The sequence below is a fragment of the Mus caroli genome, chromosome 4, assembly GCF_900094665.2.
Source record: "Mus caroli chromosome 4, CAROLI_EIJ_v1.1, whole genome shotgun sequence".
In the NCBI taxonomy this organism is placed as follows: Eukaryota; Metazoa; Chordata; class Mammalia; order Rodentia; family Muridae; genus Mus; species Mus caroli.
In genome coordinates, this window is record NC_034573.1 from 90,724,161 (window position 1) to 90,748,856 (window position 24,696).

General features: G+C 42.7%; 1 protein-coding gene across 7 annotated transcripts in view; it reads left to right on the top strand.

Annotated features, from left to right (window-relative positions):
• Patj (PATJ crumbs cell polarity complex component) overlaps positions 1–24,696 on the top strand; it is a 314,627-nt gene that overhangs the window by 204,255 nt on the left and 85,676 nt on the right. For all 7 annotated transcript variants that reach the window (XM_021159452.2, XM_029475856.1, XM_029475854.1 and 4 more), the window contains 2 exons: positions 6,900–6,972; positions 18,895–18,981. In XM_021159452.2, coding sequence (XP_021015111.1) covers positions 6,900–6,972; positions 18,895–18,981 — 160 coding nt within the window. The remainder of the gene's footprint in view (positions 1–6,899; positions 6,973–18,894; positions 18,982–24,696) is intronic.

The window sequence follows — 24,696 nt, forward strand, 5'->3', positions numbered from 1 at the left end:
AGGAGAGGAGAAGAGAAGAGAAGAGAAGAGAAGAGAAGAGAAGAGAAGAGAAGAGAAGAGAAGAGAAGAGAAAAGAGAAGAAAAAGAAAAAGAAAAAAGGTGCTTGCTCCCCAGGTCTGATGACCCGAGTTCAGTCTCTGGAGCTCACAGATCACAGAAGGGCAGAAGATGACCAGCTCCTCAGCTTCCTCTAACCTCCTGCATGCACAGATACACATCACTCACACACATACATGCTAGTAATGTTAATAAATAATTTTACATTTATTTTCAATTATTTCATGTGGATGGGGGCTTTGCCTCCATGTATGCCTGTGTACTGCACACATGCCTGGTACCTATAAAAGCAAGAAGAGGGTGTCAGTTCTCCTGAAGCTGGACTTACAAGCAGTGATAAGCCTCCAGTGGGAGCCGAGAATCCCCCTGGGTCCTGTAGGAAGGCAGCGCTCACAAGCACTGAGACCTCTCTCCAGCCTGTTAATAATTTCCAATGGTTGTTTTTCATATTAGTTCCCATTAAAATTCAGCAAAATCCATGCCTCTTCACTGACTCTGAGCATTTAGGCATCCATGCTGCAGACATTCCATGTCAGCATGTCTTCCCATGATCATCCAAGCAGCAACAGGACAGTGAATAAGGACTGCTGTGCAAGGGGAAGAAAGGTGCATGCTGGAGGAACGTACGAGCAGCCGTGTACCTGTGATCTAGGCAGCCTAGGGAGCCATGCTCTGCTCTATTGCTTACTGTTTGCCCTGTCACATACTATCATCGAAATGTGTTCTCCTGAATACATACTATTTAAAATAATGACATTCGGAGGCATGTTTTAGCCATTAAATCCATGTAAGTAGTAGGCAGTGTGAACACAAGACTCAGGGAGACTGCAGTTGGTAGATTGAACAAGCTTGGAACCATTTGTATCTTTCCTTAGGAAGTTTATGAAATGGATTTAAGAGAAAACAGTGACTCTGTAAAAAGTTTCCCAAAGTAGGTCTGATTAACTTGAACCTATGAAAGGAGATGACATCTGCGGTTCTGGGTTAGGCGGGACACTTAGTACAACCGTTATAAGGGAGTTCTGAAACCAGACCATCGTTTTGAATCATAGCTCTTGTGATTTAGCAGCCTTGGTGGGTGGCTTTACCTGCATGTAATATAAAGTGATGAAGAAAACCGTAGCTACCTCATGGAGACATTCTAGCTTAAAGGGCATATAGTAGCACACAAATGCTGTTTCTGCTGACTGTTTTCTGATTGGTGGCAAATACCTTGTTACATCAATATCCAAGAGGTCATTGAGGCAGGAAGATTTAGACTTCAAGGCCAGTCTGGCCACATAATGAGTTCTGAGCCCTCATAAGCTACATAGTGAGAACTTACCCCCACCTCTCTATCTATCTCCATATATATACATATGTGTGTGTGTGTGTATATATATATATGTATATATATATATAATTACTGTATCACATACTGCTACAAATTCAGTGGCTTACAGCACTCCTGCACCCTTGCTTCTTGGCTTATGGCTCTGTAGGTCTGGTACAGTAGCTAGATTTTCTATTCTGGGTCTCACAAGATGGAGATAAGAAGTTAGTGAGGCTTGAGTGTGTGGGCTCTGGGGAAATTCTCTTATGAGCTCCTTCCTATTACACCTACCCAAGCTCAAGGTGTTCCAGAAGACTTTCCTTTAGCTCAGAATCATGTAAGTCAGTCTGATTAAGAGATCCGGACACTGTTTCTGAGACATGACAGTTCTCTATTTAAAGGTTTCTCATGGTTGGTTCAGGAACAAACAGGTAATCTCCCTTTATCCTGAAGTCAGCTGTGTCATGTAACATAAGCTGATCATGTAAGTAAATTCACTGACCTGACTGCATTGTCAGTCATGTGTACAAGGGGAGGAATTCCCAGCCTTCATGATATTTTGCATAAATACTTCCTGCTCAGTTTACCAGTGCCCATATATTTCTGTGTGTGTGTGGTGCAAGTACTTGCTTGCATGCTGCTCTGGCCTGTGCATTTAAGCACACAGCTGCACATACATGACCACACATACATCGCCTCCTGCTGCTCCACTACCCAGCACAGAGTAATGTCCACTACTCTATTGCCTTAACACAGGCTATTTCACCATCTGATCTGGGCCAGATGATTACTGCCCAGCCAGTGACCTCTCACGATTCTCTACTCCTCAATGTTATGTTTACAGACATGCACAGCCACACCCAACTTTTGTGTGAGGATTTGAACTCAACTCCTTTTACTTACAGAGCAAGAAAGTACTCTTACGGGGGCTGGTGAGATGGCTCAGTGGTTAAGAGCACCGACTGCTCTTCCAAAGGTCCCGAGTTCAAATCCCAGCAACCACATGGTTGCTCACAAGCATCCATAACGAAATCTGATGCCCTCTTCTGGAGTATCTGAGGACAGCTACAGTGTACATACATATAATAAATAAATAAACCTTAAAAAAAAAAAAAGAAAAGAAAGTACTCTTACCCACTAAGCTGTTTTTCCAGCCATTTCCAGCCATACTGTGTGTGTGTGTGTGTGTGTGTGTGTGTGTGTGTGTGTGTGTGTATTCTACAAATAAGAGACCAAATTGGTAGTGTTCTTAATATCCTATTGAGAAAAACCAAACTGACAGCCCCAGGGTAGTAATTCTACAATTGTAATTTTGTTTGTTTGCTATATTCCTCACTAATTGCTAATATCATCAAGATGGGAATCATGTTTTATTCATTTCTATATTTGTATTATAAACATGTGTCAAATAGATGTACATATTCAAAATAAGATGAGCTATATCATTGAACTGCAAGCAATTAAACTCTAACCAGCTAAAGTTAAAAGGAAAGCAGGGCTGGAGTATAGCTCTGTTGGTACAGGACTTGCCTAGCATGCACAAAGCCCTGGGTTCTCATTCCAGTACTCTATGAACTAGTGACAGTGGTGGAAGACTGTAATTCCCGCACTCATGGGTGACAGCAGGGTCATTCTCAGCTGGTGAGTTTGAGGCCAGCCTGGAGTATTTGAGGCTGTCTTGAAAAAAAAAAAAAAAAAACAACAACAACAACAGGGGAAGACACCCTTAGGAGATTTTAGAGATATCTCATTGATTATCAAAAGGAACCACTAAGACTTCCGAAGAGAAGACACCAGCACACCTCAAGAGTTATCAGCACTGGGAGGTTCCTGAGCTCTGTATTAACTGGTGGATTCCCTTTCGTAGTACCTCGATGGCACACTACTGAGTTCTGTGTATCTGCTCTAAAATTTGAGTCTCTGAGATGGAAAATTTGGTTGGCCCAAACTTAGGTACCTATATGTTTCATCCACTCACATTGAGACAGGTTGTTTGCATTATCTAGTATAGCTCTCATATACCATCCAGGTACTGCCTATCCTTCACCTGGTACTGTGAAGGACCAAGTACTATCCTTCACCTGGTACTGTGAAGGACCAAGTACTATCCTTCACCTGGTACTGTGAAGGACCAAGTACTATCCTTCACCTGGGGAAGTGCTGGTTCCTGACGGGCTACAAACAGAAGAACTGTCGTTAAGTCACGGAAGCATAGGACTTAGCTTGATCACAGTGCCTTCCAGTTCACGTTTTCTCAGATCACTTATTCAGTAGACACTGTAGTGTGCATACTCTCCTGCTAGGTGACCAGCTAGCAGCTGTCATTCCGAAGAAATAAGGTCTCACCTCTATGTTTGTTAATTTCTCACTGTGTCTGATATATAAACCATCCTAGATATCCGTATGCCCTAGTTACCTTTAACAGTCAGCTCAACACAACATTGAAGGGATTTTCACACCTGAGAAAGGATTTTCCATTGATGTGTTTCCAAGATTAGATTGACCTGGTGGGGGATTGTTTTAGTTCTTAGTTGATATTGGAAGATCTAGACCACTGTGAGCAGCAGCACCCCTGGATAAGTGGTTCTGAGCTAGTAAGAAAGCTAGCTAAGCATGAAGCAGCAAACAGCATTTCTTTATGCTTTCTGTTTCGTGTTCCTGGGTGAGCTCCTGCCCTGACTTCCCTCAGTGATGGACTATGTCCTGGAAGCTTAAGCTAAATAAATCCCTTCCTCCTCAAAATTTCTTTTGATCAGAGTGTTTTTATCACAGCAACAGAAAGAAAACTAGAGCACAATATAGATGAACGTTGAATATAGGTAGGATCCATTGTTTTGGTTTCAGGCATCCGATGGGGATCTTCGGACCATACACACAGGAATATGTACCCTGGGATAATTCTCGTTAGCATCTCTCTTTAGCAGTGCTTAAGATAACTATAAAAACACAAACAATTGCAACTCTAGGTTGTATTTCATGTGGGTGCCTAACTCACTGCTGTTCAAAAGCTTGATTTTTAGAGCAAACAGGTTTGATGCTTGAGGAGACTCTTAGACTATTAAGGTGTGAAGACTGCAGAAGTCATGTGGCCCACTGCGCATTTGCTGTGTCAGCCCTTTCCTTCTGTGCTCCTTCTCCTGTATCTTTTCTCTTTGAAGTCACTAGGATGCCACTCTCCACAAAATCAGTGGACTTTAAATGCCATTGAAGTCATATTAATTTGTGGAAAATCATTAAATTTTAAGCGGCTGTCCTGAGACAACTACTCATGACCACGGAGTATATGTGCAGCAATGTTTTGAGTGCTAGGAGCCTTGCACTAAAGCTTTTTCTGGGATGCTGGGTATCCAATCACAGATCCTCATGACTGTGTGGGAGGCACTTTACCAACTTAGGCGGCTTCCCACCCCTTCTTTACACTCCACCTCAGTTCCCAAAGAATATTCACCATTCTGATACTCCAGTCTACTTTCATAACAGTCTAGGAACAAAAACTGTGAAGAGTGATTTCCTCACAGCCCCACCACTAGAGCTGGGTTTCCCCCGTGAGGTACACAGTAGACTGCCTCCTCAATGGAATAAGAAGCCATAAGATGATTTAAAGCCAGAACAGAAGTATAATCACATTAGCTAAGACCGTCAAAGGTTCATGGTCATCATTCTCTAATAGGAAGTTTAAAGCCAGCCTGGGCCACAGGAAACTCAGTCTCAAAACAGAAGATGATGATAAAGAGGAGGAGGCAGGGGTGGTTATGACTATAATCAGATTTATCTATCAAGACCACAATAACTTGGCTGGCTGAAGAGTGGCCTGCAGTGCAGATTCTGGGAAACATAAGACCAGAAATCAAATACAGAGCTTTCTTTGATTAGGGTGAGAAATGGTGGTGTCCAGCACAAGGGGTAGGATGGGTAGCAGTGGAAATATTTAAGATACATTGTGAACATAGAGTCATGAGACTTGTTCATGGATTGGAAATACCGCTGAGAAATGAGTTGTTTTTTTTTTTCTAGAAAGACTCTTAGCTCCCAGCCATACTCATGCAAATGACCCTATTAAATATAGCTAACATGGGCAGGAAAGTGGGAGAAGAACTTTTAGGGAAGAAGAGGTTCAGGGCAGGGGGAAAGGGATGAGAGGATCATAGGGATGGATGGGATCAAAGTGCATAATATATGTGTAAAACTGTGACTGACAGAGCAAATTTCAAAGACTCTTAGTTCCTGGTTGAGCAAGAGGGCAGTCTTAGTGAGTACTCAGGTGAGGAGAATCAGCTATAGAACAATCTGGAGAATGAGGAAAATGGTGAGTTCTGTTTTTCTCAGAATGCTTGTCAGATGTGTAGTAGTGACCCTTCGAGTGGAGAGTCAAATGTGCCGATAGTGAGCTCAGGAAACGACCGGGTTGGATGTAGAAGACATAAATGTGGCCTTTGTTAGTGGAGCTCATCTCATTGAGGTTATTAAATCATAGCGGAGAAGTCTGCATAGGTGTTTACAAACAGAACGAAGACAGGCCTTTCAAAGAAGGAGAGACATGGCTAAAGGCTGAAGCAGGAATGGCATGGGCCAGTGGACGTCTTACCCAGCTGCCTAGTCAGGTCACTTTTCTATGAGAAAAGACATATCAGGTCTTACGTTTACTTTTCCCACTTCTTGGTGCTAGGGTTGAATCCAGAGCTTCATGTAAATGTTCTCACATTGAACTTCATCACCAACTTTTGTGTGCTAAACAGAAAGCATCTTTGTGAGTTTTCTGCTTTTATTTGTGGAAGATAAGACTTCACATAAATATATCTTAGCGTACCTATATTGGTCTTGCATAATGAGTGACTAGTGTAAGACAGTCATGATCTCCTGCACAGCACTGCCTGTTGTCTGCTGGTCACATGGTAAAGATGAGCCAGATGATCAGAACTGGTATTTTAGAGGTGGTTGTGTACCTTTCCCCTGCTGATTAGATTCCAGCTCTTCTATGCTCTGCTCATTTAAGATGACACCCAGCATCCACATAACCACAAGGTGTGATCTTTCCAGAGCTGTGCTATCCCCATCCATCACTCTTCCTCATAGTCTGCCATGCAGGGCCTTTTATAGACACCCTGACATCCTTTATTGACAGAGCAAAGTTTGAAGCCAAGTACGAAGCCTGGGAATGTTTCCAGTTCAAAGAACACAACACTGGAGACATGACTAGGACCTAGAGGCTGTGCACAGTTTTAAAAATTGACATGCCATGATGGTGCCGAAAGAGTTGACACTGTTCTAAAATTACCTTCTACAACATCAGACATTCTAAGATGGGTTTACTAACTCCCAGAGTCATCATTCTGCATCACTAATAATTATATCCGAGTATCTCTTAAGCGTGACACCTATCTTTTTGTAATAGTTTTGCATGCTTGATCTCTCCACATACATGTGGTGTTGTGTGCACATTTTTAACTGAAGACTAAGGAAATACTTGTAATTTGAGTCAGGACCTTAACCGTTTTCAAGTACTGACTCCTCCTGTTTGTCCATTTCACAGAAACGAAGATGCAGTCAGTCAGATGGCCGTCACTCCCTTCCCGGAGCTATCACATTCCCCATCGCCTGTTGAGGTAAGGTTGCAAGAAACAGTTATCAGTACACTCGATAGATTTCTCATTTCCATAAGACCTTACCTTTTGATTTTTAATTACATCATATCTATTAACTAGCAAATTTCCCTGCCTAAGATAGAAAGCTGTGGAGGTATGATTCTAAGGTGTGAAATAGATATATTAGAATCAACTCACTAGTGTTGACTCTTCAGAGTTACAAAGTTCCTCAGATCTATTGGATGACCTAGCAATGGACATTTATATACTTAGTCCAGAGAGCCCCTGCAGCTGCTCAGTCCACGAAGCTGGGAGCTCAGAACAAGGGGGACCACACTGTAGTCCCAGGCTGTCGCTGAAGGTCATGTCCTTGAGAATTGTTGCTGTGAGTCTGCATTGGAAGACAAAGCAGCTGAACTCTGATGTCCTCAGCACACTGGAGCAGTGATAGACACTTGCCAGGAGGAATGGCGCTTGCACCTGTGGTCTGATGTCTCCCTCTTCCTTTTCCTTCTGGGCACTCAGTCTCATGGATGGTGCTGCTGATGTTTCAAGGTGTTTCTGACTTTCCCCCTCAGTTTCTACTGCATAGCTCAGTCATCTCTAGAAACATCCTCACATGTACTCTTTGAGGTGTACACCCTACCCCATGTCTGAGTCCTGTCCAGATCAGTCACCATTAAATCACAAGTGATTCCAGTTGCATTTTTTAATCTGTTTCGCCCAGTTGTCTTAGTTAGGTTTTTACACTGTGAGCAGATACCATGACCAAAGCAACTCTTATAAGGACAACATTTAACTGTGGCTGGCTTATAGATTCAGAGGTTCAGTCCATTGTCATCAAGGCAGAAATCATGGCACCATCCAGGCAGGCATGGTACAGGCAGAGCTGAGAGTTCTACATCTTCATCTGAAGGCTGCTAGCAGAATACTGACTTCCAGGCAGCAAAGAGGAGGGTCTTAAAGCCCACACCCACAGTGACACACCTACTCCAACAAGGCCACACCTACTTCAACAGGGCTACAACTTCTAATAGTGTCACTCCTTGGAATGGACTGAGAATATACAAACCATCACACCAGTTATTGTCAAATAAGCTTCAAATTAAAAATTTGTAGCAAAGGGCAGTGGTGGCACATGCCTTTAATCCCAGCACTTGGGAGGCAGAGGCAGGTGGATTTCTGAGTTAGAAGCCAGCCTGGTCTACAGAGTGAGTTCCAGGACAGCCAGGACTACACAGAGAAACCCTGTCTTGAAAACAAACAAACAAAACAAAACAAAGATTTGTAGCAATAAACATTGTCTTCATTGTCAGATTTCAGCAGTCTTGCTAACACTAAGGTTTTTTTGTAGGTTTTGTGTGTGTGTGTATGTGTGTGTGTGTGTGTGTGTGTGTGTTTGGTTGGTTGGGGTTTTTGTTTGTTTGTTTTTTGTTTTTTTAACTTATTTAAGACCTCAAAGGTTCTGAAGGTATAGCATTATAGTCTCTGTTATGCATCAGGCCCTGGGTTCAGTTTGTAACACCAAGAGACTGTAGTAGGAATGGTGAGGAAAGACTTGAAATAGATAGAAGACAGCTGACAGAGGGCCAGCCCCTGCCCCCCAGCCAGACTACCAGTTCTGATCCTGCTATTGTCCATGAGCCATGGAGCCTTGAACAGTTGCAGTTGCACTAACCCTTTGACCCACATTCTAGATTTTTATATACTAGTAACAATAGCTTCTGCCTTATTGCTTGGATTAAATAATGTATGTGCAGAATATATTGAGACCCCAATAGATAACTGAGACCACAGATTGTACTAAGCTATGTAAAAGCACCATGGCTTCATCTGTTTTCTTCTGTGGGGAATGGCTATAGATATCAACCACACGCCTTCTTTAGTGTGGTCCTGGCCAGCTGGTATCTGCAGCTTCCTGATCAGGGGCAGGGGGGGGGGGTTCACATGACAGGTGACTGAGGGTGCTGCTAGCTGTGCCAGGCCCTGTCTGGGTACTTCCAATATTACTTTCATGACCCTTGCACCCAAACTCAGGTAGTATTGTTATTTCCAACTGTGAGAAGAAACCCAGAGGCTAAATCACATACCCACGAGCCCACGTGCGGGTATGCCAGTCAGCACCAGCCTCTGTGCATACCTGACCATGACCACCAAGCCCCACACACCTGTCATGGAGATGAAAGAATCAGTGTATAGGAAGGACTTAGCACAGTTCATGCCACCAGGCAGCACTCAGCACAAGTGAACTGTTATTTAGAGAAATTTTAACTCAATTTTATAGTATATATTAAGAGCTATTGAAATTCATTTTTAAAAATTGTGCTAATCACTGAACTGATAAGTCACCATTAAAAAATCATTCAGTCACCTATAAAAGAAATCTTTTTTCTTATGTCTTAATCTTGCTGAATCAGTAATTAGCCAGAAAAAGTAACTTGGTGTCATTCAAAAGGGTATCATTATCTTTTGAGCATTAAAGACTGATTTTGCTGTTTATTTGTTTAGTTGGTTGGTTTTGGTTTTTGGTTTTAAAGCGTGATCTTGCTCTGTAGCGTTGGCCAGCCTAGAACTCATCCTCGTATATAGACCAGACTGGAGGTTAGTCTCAAACTCATAGAGGTCTGCCTGCCTGCCTCGGCCTCCCAAGTGCTGGGATTAAAAGGGAGCACACACCTGGCCTGATTTTTCTTTTTAAATAAAGTATGCTGCTAATGAGGTAGAAATTATTCCACTTATAATCTTTAAGATCCTAATCACAGTAGCTCAATGCAGTATGCCGGAGTCGGCATTTCAGTTGATGGAGAATTAAGTCAAACGAGGTGCTTACATAATCCTCTTCTTTCTTTCTTTCTTTCTTTCTTTCTTTCTTTCTTTCTTTCTTTCTTTCTTTCTTTCTTTCTTCTTTCCTTCTTTCTTTCTTTCTTTCTTTCTTTCTTTCTTTCTTCTTTCCTTCCTTCCTTCCTTCCTTCCTTCCTTCCTTCCTTCCTCCCTCCCTCCCTCCCTCCCTCCCTCCCTCCCTTCCTTCCTTTCTTTCTTCTAAGATTTATTTATTTAATGTCTATGAACATACCATCACTATCTTCAGATACACCAGAAGAGGGCATCAGATCTCACTACAGATGGTTGTGAGCCACTATATGGTTGCTGGGAATTGAACTCAGGACCTCTGAAAGAGCAACCCAATGCTCTTAACCACTGAGCTATTTATCTGCACCACCACCCCCATCTCCCACCCCCACCTCCCACCCCCGTTTTTAAGGATGCAGCTCCAGAATTTCTTTTACAGTATTGCCATTTGAATTACATTCTCTGTTCTGGTGGCTCTAGTGACTGTCACCTCTGGAAAGGCACCCTCCTTTGGGTGGCATGAACTGTGAGCTCTCTTCACCAAGCTGCCCTTGTTTGCCTACATGGCAGTCACTCTGCTTTTATGCATAGGTGGTTCTGTGGGCTTTCAAGCATAACCTATTATGTGGATGACAGAAGAACCAGTTTAAACCATACATTATATATTAAGTACAGCCATGCCATTGTTAAGTTGAACCTGACAACAGAAATGTGACCTGACTTTTATTGTACGCTAGTGACGTCTCACATTCCTCCCTTCATTTGGGAAACATTTATTAAGCTCTAATGTCTGGCATAGTTCCAGCCAAGTTATTTTGGGCCCTTAGGTGCTAGGAGAGTCAGAAAAAATACACTAGCAGAATATTGAATCACCGTGTGATGGTATTGTTGTGTCGTGCTGGCTTGTTTAATTTTCTTTCTACAAGTTGTGTGTTGGTCATGTGACCTTGGTAAAGGCAGTTAACCTCCCAAAGCCTGTCTTCTCTATGAAGCCTCTTCTAAGTCTATCAGAAGGGAAGAGCGAGTCTCAAGTCCTAAGTCGGAAGAGTCCTCACAGCTATACATTTCCATGGCATTGTCAGCATTTCTATACACACACTTGGCCCCGGAGAGACCAATACTGCATCGTGTAGCACAGTGTGTAAGCACAGCTCAGAAGTCAGGCACATTGCAGTTTGAGTCTTCATCCTGTTAGAATTAGCACTATGAAATGCTCAGTCTGCTCCTGGCACACACTGGGAGTTTATTGTGGTTGTGCTCATATTACTACCTTGAACACACATTCCAGCTTCTGGAACCTTCCCTGTTCAAGGATTGTGAGCAAAATACAATTTCTTCCTTCATTAAATTTTTTAATTTCTGAATTGACAAATGAAAAGTGTATGTATTTACCAGATTCAACATTGTTTTTGGAATATGTATACATTATGACATGGCTAACCCAAAAAATAGCATGCATTTCTTCACATATTTTTGTTGTTTTGTGTGTGTGTGTGTGTGTAGGCGCACACGTGCACACTAATATTACTTGAAATCTTTTAGAGTGCTGCATAAAGCTCAGATGATCTGTCCCTTTGTAACTGTGGATATTGCTGCAATGAATGTGAGTGTGTATTTCATTTCTTTGGTTGGATTTTATTTATTTATTTATTTATTTGTTTATTTATTTATTTATTTGTTCATTTAGTTTTGTTTTTTCAAGATAGGGTTCCTCTGTGTAGCCCTAGCTGTCCTGGAACTCACTCTGTAGACCAGGCTGGCCTCAAACTCAAAAATCCGCCTGTCTCTGACTCCCAAGTTCTGGGATTAAAGGCGTGCGCCACAATTGCCCCTTTTGGGTGGATTTTAAAACGTGTTACTACTGCCGTGTGTGGCAGCACTTAGCTCCCAACACTGAACACTAAGGCAAGAGAACCATGGGCCCAGCCAGTCTGGGTGGCATAGTGAGACTCCGTGTGTTTAAAAGAAGGTTTGGTAGAAGAAGCTGAAACATGGACGAAGAGTACATGGGGAGGAGAGAGGGATGTGAATAAGATGAAATAATAGACACTGTTGGGACCTAGACTAAGGTTACATGAGAGAGAGTAGAATTCTGAACTCCAGCACGTCTGAGTGACATGCTGTGGGCACTTGGAGGTCCCCGAAGCATCTGAACAGGAGTTGGTCTGGCCAGGGTTAGTTGAGTAGAAATGTTAAAGGTATAAGGTGGCCCCTGCCATAAAGGCACTTGCTGCAGAGCCTGACAGCCTACATCCAATCCCTGAAACCACCTGGGAACCAAAACACGTACTCATATATCATAAACAAAGAAAACAAACGTTTCCCAAAGAAAGATGCCTTAACTGAGGAGGGAAACCCAGTTAACACATCACTGCGGTGATCCCATAGAGATCGGGAGGGCTCAGCTAGAACCAGGACGTAGATGTTCATGTCATCCCTCCATGAGGAGGACTGGATCTTGTCTCTACAGCAGGAGCTTCTAGTTTCCTTTTGCCTCAAGGCTGTGCTTTCTGAATAGCTGTTGAGAGGGAGTGCCTGCCTTGGAGTGCGGAAACAGTTACAGAGGGTCAACCATTGCCAAAATTTCCCTTTTCCCTTTAACTGTGTACTGCCTTTCTGGAATCCTGATTTATCTAATAGTAAAGGTTTTCAGGTAAGCAGTTAGGAGAAGGAAATTCAGTTTGTCATAGCTAGTAAACAGAATTTTCTTTTTCAAAAAGAAGTATTTAAGAACTTGTGCTGTGGTGAGAGTTAAGAGCCCTGAGTGGTATTTTGGTAAGATGTGTTAGATTTAGGGGCACAGACATAACACAGTCTAAAGCCACAATCATAAGTCTTCTTTTTAAAATAAAGACAGCTAGGCTGGGTGTGGTGGCACATCTCTTTAATCCCCACCAAGGAGGCCAGCCAGGCAGCCAGAGCTTAATGACATCTCACATCAGAGAAAGACAGTTATTTCTATTGATGTATTCTTGAGTCGTTGGATGAGGAATCATGTTAGACATGTCTTCTAAACCACAAGAACCCCTTTAGCCAGACTGATGCTCTGCCCTCAAATAAAGTAACCTTTTGTCTTTAAGGTTCTTTCTATCCAGTTGGTAGGAATCTGTGGGAAAACCATATATTGAAAAAAAACAAAATAGCAGAAAAATAAACTAGCAAGCAAGGTATAGCAAAACATGCCCCGACCCCAGTATTCAAGGTAGAGACAAGGGGTGTCAATCCAGTGACAGCCTGGGCCATGTATGGAGACTATCTCAAGAATTATTGAGTTGGAAGGCTGGGGAGGGACTCAGTAAAGAGCCTGCTGCACAGGCATGAGAGCCTGAGTTCAGATCTTAGCACCAGTGTCATAGCTGCACATGGTAGAGCTTGGCTGTCACCGCAGTGCTGACCAGCCCAGCAAGCCACCTGATGGGCTCCAGGGTCACTGTTTTCTTGCCTGTGTGCGTGCTCTTGCTCACACATACACTCACACATTTTTTTTAACTATTAAAACTTCATACACTGTTCTATCATGGTTTCTCCTCCCCATCTTCACCCAGATCCTACCCACTCATCCAGCTCCAGGGCTTCTCTACTTAGAAAGAAAAGGAAACAAACCAGAAGAAAGACACACAGACGGGCAGATGGATAGACTGATGGATGAAGTGATAGCCCAAAAAAGGCACAACAAACACACACAGATACACAAACAAAACAAAGCAAAAACATCTAAACAGCCGGGCAGTGGTGACGCATGCCTTTAATCCCAGCACTTGAGAGGCAGAGACAGGTGGATTTCTGAGTTCAAGGACAGCCTGATCTACAGAGTGAGTTCCAGGACAGCCAGGGCTACACAGAGAAACCCTGTCTCAAACAAACAAACAAACAAACAAAACAAAACAAAAAACCCAACAACAACAACAAAAAAAACATCTAAACAGAAAACCAGGAACCCTAATATACAATAGACCACTGAGATTTAAAAAAAAAAAAAAATCTACAAAAATCACCACTGAGTTTGTTGTATGTTAGCCATGGAGCCTGTCTTTAAATGTGGTTTATATACCCAGTTAGACTCCATTGGAAAAAATTAATTTTTCTTTGCAAGTGGTTGTCACTTGGAGATATAGTTTCTGGGGTCATCTGGCTTGAACCTGTGCAGGCCTCTACATGTTGCCACAGTCTCTGTGATTTCATATATGCGTCAGTCCTGTTGTGTCTGGAAGACACTGTTTCCTTGGTGTCACCGTCCCCTCTGGCTCTTACAGTCTTTCTGCTTCCTTTTCTTCACAAATTTCTGAACTTTAGTGAAGACAGCCCATTTAGGGCTGAGTGTTCCAAGGCCCCTCACTCTCTGTGGACTGTCCAGTTGGGTCTCTGTATTTGTTCTCATTTACTGCAAGAGGGAACTTCTCAGGCCTGAGTCCCAGCCCAGTGTGGCCCCATTTCTTTAGGTGGTGGTGGTAGTAGTTGTAGTAGTAAAAGTTAAAACATTTAACTTTAAAAAAAAAATCATCACCTTAATTTGGAGATTCCTAGGGAACCCAGGAGACAAAGGGAAGTTTAGAACGTTAGAAAATGTGGGAAAATTGTCCTTAGTAAGACATATGCATGCATGCACACATGCACGCGCTCACACGCATGTGCACACACACACACACACACACACACACACACACACCTTTACCATCTTTGCTGTGCTAATACACGCACTGCCTTTGCATCTCCTCATCTATGGTACTGACTTGCTTCTTTCTGGGGGAGTTGTTGCGCGCAGGCTCAGCCAGGCCAGCCACATGGAACAGGTGGTTTGAAGATCAGCAAGTGAGAAGTGGACATCCACCCGGTCAGCAGCCACTTTCCTTCAACCAGATGGTCCTCAAGCCACCAGGGAACCTTGTTCCTTAGAGTCCTGCTGCTGACCTCCTTCCCCTTCCTGTCTCCGACTGTTTGCCATGTTTTGGGTTCTTGGCAAGTGGGGGATTATAAAGGCTTCTCGCTGTGTGAGCCATGTTGTCCTTACAGTGAAGTTACAATTTTGTTCTTGCGTTGTTTAAACACAGACGCTCTTATATAACCTTTAGCTTGCCTAGAAAAAGTAAGTCCATGCCTTGTTTCAGCCACTCTCTATTCCTCGGGTGTTTCCTCTCTTTTTTCGTGTGTTTTGTTTTTGTTTATTTGGTTGGTTTGGGTTTTGGTCTCCTCTCCATCTAGATTTGGCTTTTGTATCCTCCTCAATGGAGGCATGTCCACCTAAAAGCAGAAGAGAATGTTAAAAGGTGGACAATAGTACATCTTTAAACATGGCCTTTGAAGTGAGTCAGACCCAGGAGGACTGAATACTTGCATCAGACAAAGGTCATGAAAGAAGCACAGATGTTGACATCCAAGAGTTTTCAGTCTCCTCAGATAGATTTCCTGTATACATAATGAGGATGCAAAAGATATGCTAATGAATGATGGAGGAGGAGGTGATACCCTCTAGAGAAACCATGAGCAAGAGCTGCACGAGTGCTGTCAGAATAGTACACTGTCTTGGAGAAGCTTCTTATAACGCAATATGAAGTATAGTATATTGGGTACATAAATCAGTAAGTAGTCGTTCAGCAGGTTATCAAATATATGCATGTATGTAACTGTATACGCTGCACTTTGAGGTGGTTGGTGGTACTGTAGTTTCTTTACACCAGTGTTACCATCAATGTGGGATGCACGTGCTTGTTTTTATATCAATGGAACAGGCTATAGTCAGGAGAACTTTAATTGGGAAAATGTCGTCACCAGATTGGGCTGTAGGCAAGCCTGCAGAGCGTTTTCTTAATGACTGAAGTGAGGGGGCCCAGCTCACCGTGGGTAGTGCTATGCCGGACAGGTGGTCCTGGAGTGTATAAGAAACCAGATTGAACAAGCCATGAGAAAGGCAGGAAGCAGTCCTCCTCCATGGCCTCTGCCTCAGCGTCTGCCTCCAGATTTCTGCCTTAAGAAACCCTGATGGACCTTGACTGAGATGCGTAAGCATTACTTTTGGATGGTATTTTATCACAGCAGTAGAAACCCTAAGACATATGGAAGGAACCTGCTTTGTATATGGCCTATCATTTACTGAAACATTACTTCGTAGTAGATGACAATACCCCAGTACTTGTTTCATTGGGAGCTTTTTGTTGGTTGGTTGTTTGTAGACAGTTCCTACTACATAGGCTTGCTAGCTCTCTGGAACTCTTGCAGTGGCCAGAGCTAGCAGCTTCTCTTCCCTGGCTTTTTACAGCCTTTTATCAAAACTCCACCAGCTTCATCTTTCCAGCCTCTGTTTCCCTTTGTTTTGTCCTGGCTACTCTCTTGAACAATCTCTCCTTCAGCAGTCAGCTGCCTTTCCACTTTTACAGCTCAGCCTGGTCCCACTAACCACTCCAGTGTCGAGCTCTTTTGCTTCTTTCTTCTGGTGAGCAGCTCAGTCCACAATAGTAAAAATAGAAAAGACTCAAGAAAAGCCTCTTTACTATTACAGCAGAGGGGTAACCGCTCAGGAGGCTCAGGAGGGCTTCACCCAGTAAGCTTTCATTGTTCAGTCCCAGCACGTGTCACATTCAAATCGTTTAGGATTTGCTCCAAATCTGTGCATTCTCTTAGGTGTAGGTGGAAGGTTGAGGGAGTGAGCCTTCACTGTACTAGCCAGGGCATTCAGCTGAGATCAAGAATTCCAGGAGTGAGTGTTCTAGACTGTTGGTGCTGACCTTTGTCCTTCCAGAGTTGTTTGACAATTCTTGCACTCAAAGAACATACCACCATCCAACTAGATTGTTTATGATTAGCTAAGCCGTGAAAATGGATTCATGACGAACCAGGTTGCTACACTGCTTATTGGCCCCAGCATCAAGTAGGAGCAGGATGAAATAGGACAGTGAGTACAACTCACAAGGCAGATGCGGAGGGGAGCTTTTAATGGCAAACAACTGTGGTTTTAGGCGAGAATCCTAAATGCAGCTGCACTTGTAAGACTTCCCTGGTCACAGAAACAGCTGTTAATGTTCTGTGAGTCTGAGGCCCAATACTGATGCCTTGGTAGGAGAACTTGACGTGGAGCCTAATCAGCCGTACATATTAACAAGATGTTGGCTGGGTGAATTAACTCTAATGAAGACTCCATGGGGTAAAGAGCATTGTCACCAGACATAGTGTTCAGAATAACAATCGATATATGTGGTGTAATGAACCAGTTTGGACACTTAACCAGAGATTGCCGCTGTCAGGGTTTTAGGCTTATTGCTTGTACTGGGTGTAACTTGTACAGGATAGCTTTCCCACACAGAATGTGTCTTTAATGCATTCTTTTTTTTTCTATTCTTTTTTTTAAAGGATTTATTTGTTTATTATTATATGTAAGTACTCTGTAGCTGTCTTCAGACACTCTAGAAGAAAGCATCGAATCTCATTATAGTGAGCCACCATGTGGTTACTGGGATTTGAACTCAGGACCTTTGGAAGAGCAGTCAGTGATCCTAACCACTGAGCCATCTAACAAGTCCCTTTAATGCATTCTTATGCCAAGACTTTATCCACATACAAGAGAAATAGAGAGAAGGGCATCAGACTGTCTAACACAGTGCTTGAATGTTTATAGTACGGTTGCAGAATATAAGGAACTGAGAACACTTTAGTTAACTGGTGCTATGATTATTTGTAACCACACTGAGTGTGTATTATCCTCTTTCATACCAGTATCTATCAGGCTTTCTTGACTGTTTGTTTATTTGTTTGTTTGTCCTGTGGGGGCTGTTGGATGTGTTTCTATACTTGTTTTGTACAGTTATGGTTCTAGTTCTCTAAGTTATGTACTTAGAGAATTACTCACCACACTGAGCATCATATCTACACAGGATTGGACCAGTCAGGGTTTCATCACAGATCAGGAGTCACCTCCCCTGAAGGGTTTTGAACCGTTAACCATCTATGGAAAAGAAAGTGTCCTTTTCTTGTCCCTGTTCCAGTAAATAACCTCCCACCTGTGCTCAGACACGAAACCCTCATTGGACTCAGTGGGTCACATGCAAAAGACAGAAAGTAGGAGGACACTTGAGACAAGAAAGGTTTTAATGGAAGGGGAGATAGAAACCAGGGGTTAAAAACAACTGACATGTAGCATATAAATGGATAAAACTGAAACAATGAAAGGTGTTTTTTTTTTAATTCTGTTGTTTGTTTTTGTTTTTGTTTTTTCGAGACAAGGTTTCTCTGTGCAGCCCTGGCTGTCTCAGAACTCATTCTGTAGATCAAGGTGGTCTAGAACTCCGAGATCTGCCTACCTCTGTCTTCCTGGGATTAAAGGCGTGCACCACAACTGTCTGGCCCAAAGAAAGACATTTTAAAAAGAACGATTTTGCTACAGAATCCCATGACTTTAGAGTCTCTAGACTTAAGGAGGAGGGGCTTAAAATTAATTTAATGTTTATACTCTGAGGTCCAAGTTAACAATAACAGCCTAAAAATAGAATGTGAGTAGGCTGTTAGATTTTCTGTAAAATATTGCCTGTGTCTTGCAAAAGTAGAATTTGCCTCTTAGTAAAAGGTAGAGCTACCTAGGTCAAAGCTAAATCAACCCTTACTCAAAAGAACTTAAAATTCCCTTACTTTTTCTTGCATTTATTCAGTGTTGGGGGAGGCGTCAGGAGACAAAGGCAGCTGGGTCTCTCCTTCCACCAAGGCAGTACTGAGCAGGAATTGTTTCTGCTAACGAACTGAACAGACAGCTGATATTTCATATGCCTTTTGACTCCTTACCAGAACTAGCAAACTCCAGGGTCTGGGTTTCTGTTCCTGACAGATTGTTGACAAAAACAAGGGATCTGACCTGAGACTGCCATCCTGTGCCTGTAACAGAGAGCAGGGACCAGCATTCCCAAGGAAGACTGAAAGCAGGCAGCACTAACCAATGCCTAGTAATGCAAATGGACAGGGACATCTGCTGGCCTTCTCTTACAAAGGACCGTGGCAGCAACAGTGTCCACTGAGGCATTAGGAACTCTGCACCCAAGGCTGTGCAGTGTGTGTGGTCTGACACAGTGTGAATGAAGAATAACATCTTTCTGCTTGCCTTTTACTGTCCCATAGGATCTGGGTGGCACTGAACCTGTCAGTAGTGAAGAGGAGAGCAGTGTGGATGCTAAACACCTGCCTGCACCAGAAAGCTCCAAACCGGTGAGAACCCTGCCTGTTCTTTATCCTAGCCCAGGGAGGGGTGCCGGGGAGGGGTACAGGGCCTGCATTTCTTACCACCTAGGAATGACTCTTTGCCTGCCATCTTGGTCACTAGGTACCTTGAGCTCTGAGACAGGAAGAGCTTTCCACTCAGCAAGTGACAAGTTCTCAAAGCACAGGGTCTCTCCCACCATGCTTGAACTGTACTGTCCAGGACTAAAGTGATAGCCGGCCACTCCTTCAAATTCAGTTCACCCCTGGGTATTTCCAGAGTCTGAACTGCAAGAACTCTATTAACACAGGAGTAAAAGACACCTACTTGCTCATGAACTAGAACTTTATCAGATGGGAGAAGTTGTGGCTCCCTCTAGGGGGAGAGGATATCTTGTTGTCTGTCTACTTTGAACTAGGCTCCCTGCTGTGTTCTGTATCCATGAAGATGGTGACCATTCCTTTATAAATAAGGACACAGAGTTAATTTCCTTACATAGGTCAATGGTCCATATGTGTCTGTGCCTTTATGCATTATAGCCTATCACTTCAAAGTTGGCTACAGTTGTTACAAAGAAATGTGGGATTTTCCCTGTCCCTCTGTGTTTCACAGTGTCTTATAGATCTCCAGAAATTCGACCCTTACATGAGTTTAAATCTGGTTGTGGTATTATTTTACTTGAAGGAATTTGAGAAGTCATCCATTTATTTACCATCCTTCAACTTTTAGAAAAGCTAATGTATTGGAACTGGCTTAGATTGTATCCCCAACAATGAACGGATTTGTTCAAGTATAAAGGCAAGGTTATTTCTAATTAGAGTTATATCTTCAACAAGAGTAGAAATTGTAGCAAACCCCAGTTGGACCAATCTCCTTATGACTCAAGACCCCCAGTATCAAAAGGAGCAATAACACATGAGGACTCCTCTTCCTCTTCCAAGAGACAGAATGCATGTCTGTACTGAAAGTCCGGTCATTTAAATACAAGTTAACTCTTCGGGACACTGTATCATTGTGGATATATTAGAGAAAAGGTATTTAGAAGCAACATAATTTTTTTGTAGCAGGCCCAGTTTAATCCTTAGAAGAAATAGGAAGGAAAGGGAAATATTTCTTTATGTCTGGGAGAGTCTGATAGTACCAACAAGACTCTCCTGTAGGCTGCAGAGAGAAGCCATTTTTAGTTCACTCTGCTCCTAGGCCCCAATAGTGAGAGATGACTTTCAGACAACCTAAGAGGTATGAACTATTAAGCTTCACTTTAAAAGTCTCTGTGTGTGTGTGTGTGTGTGTGTGTGTGTACTACACGTGTGCCTAGTCTGGGCTTGTTCTTAGATACGAATTCACCTTAGAATAACTGGACTCCCTATCTTATTATGTCTCTCCTCCCTTTACTTTTTCATTTTCCATCTTCCTCATTTTCTGATATTCTAAATTTTTCAGTGCAACTCACTCATATACTATGTACTACACTGTGCGTTTCTGATATTCTAAATTTTTCAGTGCAACTCACTCATATACTATGTACTACACTGTGCGTTTCTGATATTCTAAATTTTTTTCTTCACCACTTCTAGTGGATTCTATGCATGGTCTAATTGAGAAAGGAAAGGTAGCCTGAATTTGGACACATTTTCTAGCATAATATAAGTGGTCTCGTATAAAATATTTTGAGTTTGGCCTTAGCCAGTTGTGGTGGCCATACCTTTAATCCAAGCACTCAGGAGACAAGAGCAGGCAGATCTACACAGCTTTAGGTTTAGTTTCTTGTACACAGATTAGCAAAAGCTACATAATGAGACCTTGTCTTTTAAAAAAAAAAAATGTGGTCTTGGGACTAGGGAGATGGTCAGAGGGTGGCATTATCCATACAAGCATGAGGACCTGAATTTGGTCTCTAGTGCTCACATAGAAGTGGGGCAACAGTAGGGAATCTCCAGTCTATAAACTGATGACATGACTGCTCCATGGTATGGTGGGAAAAGCTTTTATTGTAGCTATTAGAGACCAGCCAGAGGCATCTGGGAGAGTCCAGAGCAGAGAGAGGATGATATATACTAAACATGACCAGCAGACTGGACATGACCATGGCCATCTGCAAGGGAAGGGAGAACAGCTGGGGATAGAGACTAGAGAGAACATAGTGAGAGAAGCAGAGAGGGAGCAAGCATATGGGTAATAGCAGGGCTATAAGGACAATGAGTAGCTGGAGAGGGGAGCCTGTGAGCTGGAGGAAGGCTAGGGTAGAGGAGGAGGTAAGAAGGGCAAGATGCTAACATGGACTTTGAAATGTGTCATGAGTACTTGTGATATGGATGCGCCTGGAGGCCAGCATGATGTTTGATATACTGATAGGCTCCAAAGGGGGCCATATGCTCCTTCTGCCAGAGATTCCTTTTGGTAGATGGGAATCTCCCAAGCTCCTGCGGAATGGTGGCTTTTGCCTACCCACCAGAAATCCTCCTATGGTCTAGGTTGAGCTTATTTCTAAATTTTTTGACTGGCTTTTGGGGCTTGGGGAATTGGAGTGTTATAAGTATATTCCACCATGGCTATGTTTTTAAAGGGCTTGAGATGGATAAATGCTAACACTAGGCTCCCATGTTTAGAAGCTTGGTGGTTAGGTGGGAAGAAAGGGGCAGACTGACTGAAGGGGGTGTGCTCATTGCATTCTTACAACTGACTTCTGTATTGGCTGCTACCTTTGTGGCTCAGATCCTGTCATGGCTCATTATTTTCTGCTTTCCTGTAAAGCTAATTTACATTTTCTGTCTTCTTAGCCATCTCTTCCTCCATGCTGTTACTGATAACAAAATAATCCTAAACAACCACCTTGCAATAAATAATAAAAAGATAACTAAGGTAAACAATGGAGAAAAGCACTGATATTTCTCAAATATATATAAATAAGGGGTCAATATGTGGAAGATGCTCAACAGAAATGCACTAAAGAAATACATGTCAGAGATGTGAGATGCAGCTTCATACATCAGAGCCATGGTGAGGAATGGCTTTGCAACCAGTAGAAAGTCTATCAACACAGCAGGTAACAGCAGGTTCTGTGGGTGTGAAGGAGCTGGAACCCCACATTAATTGCTACAGGATTGGGAAGGGTGTTAGATTCTAGGGATCTGTCACTGCCAGTAAGCAGACACTGACCTTATGATGGATGCATCACAATTATATTGAAATCCCTACTTAGATCAGAGCTAAGAACTAAAAGTCCTTGGTGTTCACAGTCATGTGAATGAGGGCCTCATCTAGGGATATCTAGATTGAGATTTGAAGATGTCGATATAATTCTCTCTTATTCTCTATGTGGGCATTAGTTCTCAAGATGTCAAAATATTAATTCTTTAGATACCCAAGTGCCTTGTGTAAAATGATGAAGTTTTTGCTATAACCTATATACATTCTCCCTTTTCTTTAAAACATCTCTGACTCACCTGTAATAACTAACACTGTATAGGTTGTTCTTATACTGTTGATATTATTATTGTACATACAGAGTTGTACATATTGTTTATGGAATAATGACAAGCAGCCTATATGTGGTCAGTATAGATGCAAGGTTTGTTTCTAGTGTGTGGGTGTTTAATATTGTCCATTTGTGGTGGCTGAAGCATAGATATTCTGTGTTATGTAAGCATGAAAGGCTGACTGTGGTTGAGAATGGAGCAGAAAAGAAACAAAGGAGGGGCTGGAGAGATAGCTCAGCAGTTAAGAATACACGCTGCTCTTACAGAGGACCGAGTTTGGGTCACAGCACTCATATTAAGCGACTCCAGGAGATCTGGTGTTTCTAGCCTCTCTAGGCACCTACACTTATGTGCATATACCCCACCACACACAGATATACACATACACATAATTTAAAAATAAAGAAAACTGAGAGAGAGAAAGAGGGAGATGACTCTAGGTGGTCTTGGCACCTTGGATAATCTGCTGAACTGAAAGTGTGCAGCTGGTAAGATGCAAGCATTTGGAGAAGTCAGCAGAAGCCACATCACATTACAGAGACGGTCTTTGAGCTGACTCAAAAGACAGTCTCAGAGGGCTATAGGGCCAGCTACAAATTCCTTATAGCTGCTATGTGGAGATGAGATGGCAGATGGGGCAGTCCAGAGTGGACAGTGACAGGCTGGGTAGGAATCTGTGGCAGCAATGGCAGTGTTCAGGATACAGAGTGTGCAACAATGCATTTCAGGAAAGGACCACACAGATGGCGGTAAAACAGACTCACCTTTCTTGGCTCGTTGTGCAAGTCCTCTTCCGTATGCGTTCCTTAAAGCTTTCCTCCACAGGCTTAGGGTGACAGAAGTTCTTCATCACAAGCCTTATCCTAGGGTGTGGCCAATATCCCAAGGTCACCGCACTCAAAATGACTCCAACAAATGTGCCCTGTATTCTTTCTCTGTTTTGTGAAACTTCATGGTACAGCTTGTGTGCCAAGTGACACATGTCATTTCAACCTGGCTCACATGCGGCCTCTGTGGCATTTCCCACTGCTCAGTTTTCTTAAGTTGTTTCAGGTTTGCTTGTGTTTCCCCATGGAGTCAGTGGCATTTGTCGCTATCCTGTCATAAAATGTCCTTCTGACCCTTAGCACAGGGACACGCACATAGGAGAAATGCAGGGAGCTCAAGGTAGCATCCAGCCTGGAGTTTCTTTGTGTTGATTTTAGTAGTTATAGGGTACAAAGCTCATGCCTGGGAAACCATGAGCTGTTTCCGAAATTAACTTTCAGTGACCTACATAGTCCGAGGCATGAAAATTCAAGGGGAAGCTGGCAGCTCATCTTACCATTTCAGGTTCCATCCACTGGACTGCCAAGATCAGAGGAGCACCCTTGTCTCTGCCTTGAAATACCTGGTTCATATAAGACTTGCAAACATAGTTCAGGGAAGATCAATTTTAGATAGTGCCTTTATGTCAAGATACTCAGGGAAGGTCAGTTTTAAATAGTCCCTGTATGTCAAGATACTCTGGTCGGACTCACCTTTCCCAGGGTGAGGACTGTCAGGTACAACCCAAGAGACTAATTCTGTAAAGACACTCTTCCTCTGCCAATCCTTGCTCTAAAGGGCTCACTCTGCTCATCTCTGACTTCTCCAAGCCTGGCTCCTTGCTGCCTCTTTGTTATAAAAACTGATGATGATTCTGAACATGAAACTCAACATCAATTGCCTGAAGCAAGGCTTACACAACAGTCATTGAGACCACATTTTGCCTAGGTAAAATCCAAGTGGGCCAAAGCCCTTGTTTTTCAGTCTACATTTTCCTTAGAAGCTACATTTTCTTAGAAGTAAAAACATAAAACACCATTAAGATTCAAGAGTATAATTTGATCCAAATCAGCTCTCATAGGTGGTCAGGGGCCAGACCCACATAGCAGTGTCTTTCTTTCAGTCAGCACAATGTTCCTGAGATGCTCAAGCTAAGTTTTTTACAGAGGAGTTTTTAATTTTTTAAATAAGTAACCTTATTAATTCTTGGAGAATTTCATAGTGATCTGATTTTTATTAGATATTTTCTTTATTTACATTTTTTTTAATTTTTAATATTTTTTATTACATATTTTCCTCAATTACATTTCCAATGCTATCCCAAAAGTCCCCCATAGTGCCCCCCACTTCCCTACCCACCCATTCCCATTCTTTTGGCCCTGGCATTCCCCTATATTGGGGCATATAAAGTTTGCAAGTCCAATGGGCCTCTCTTTC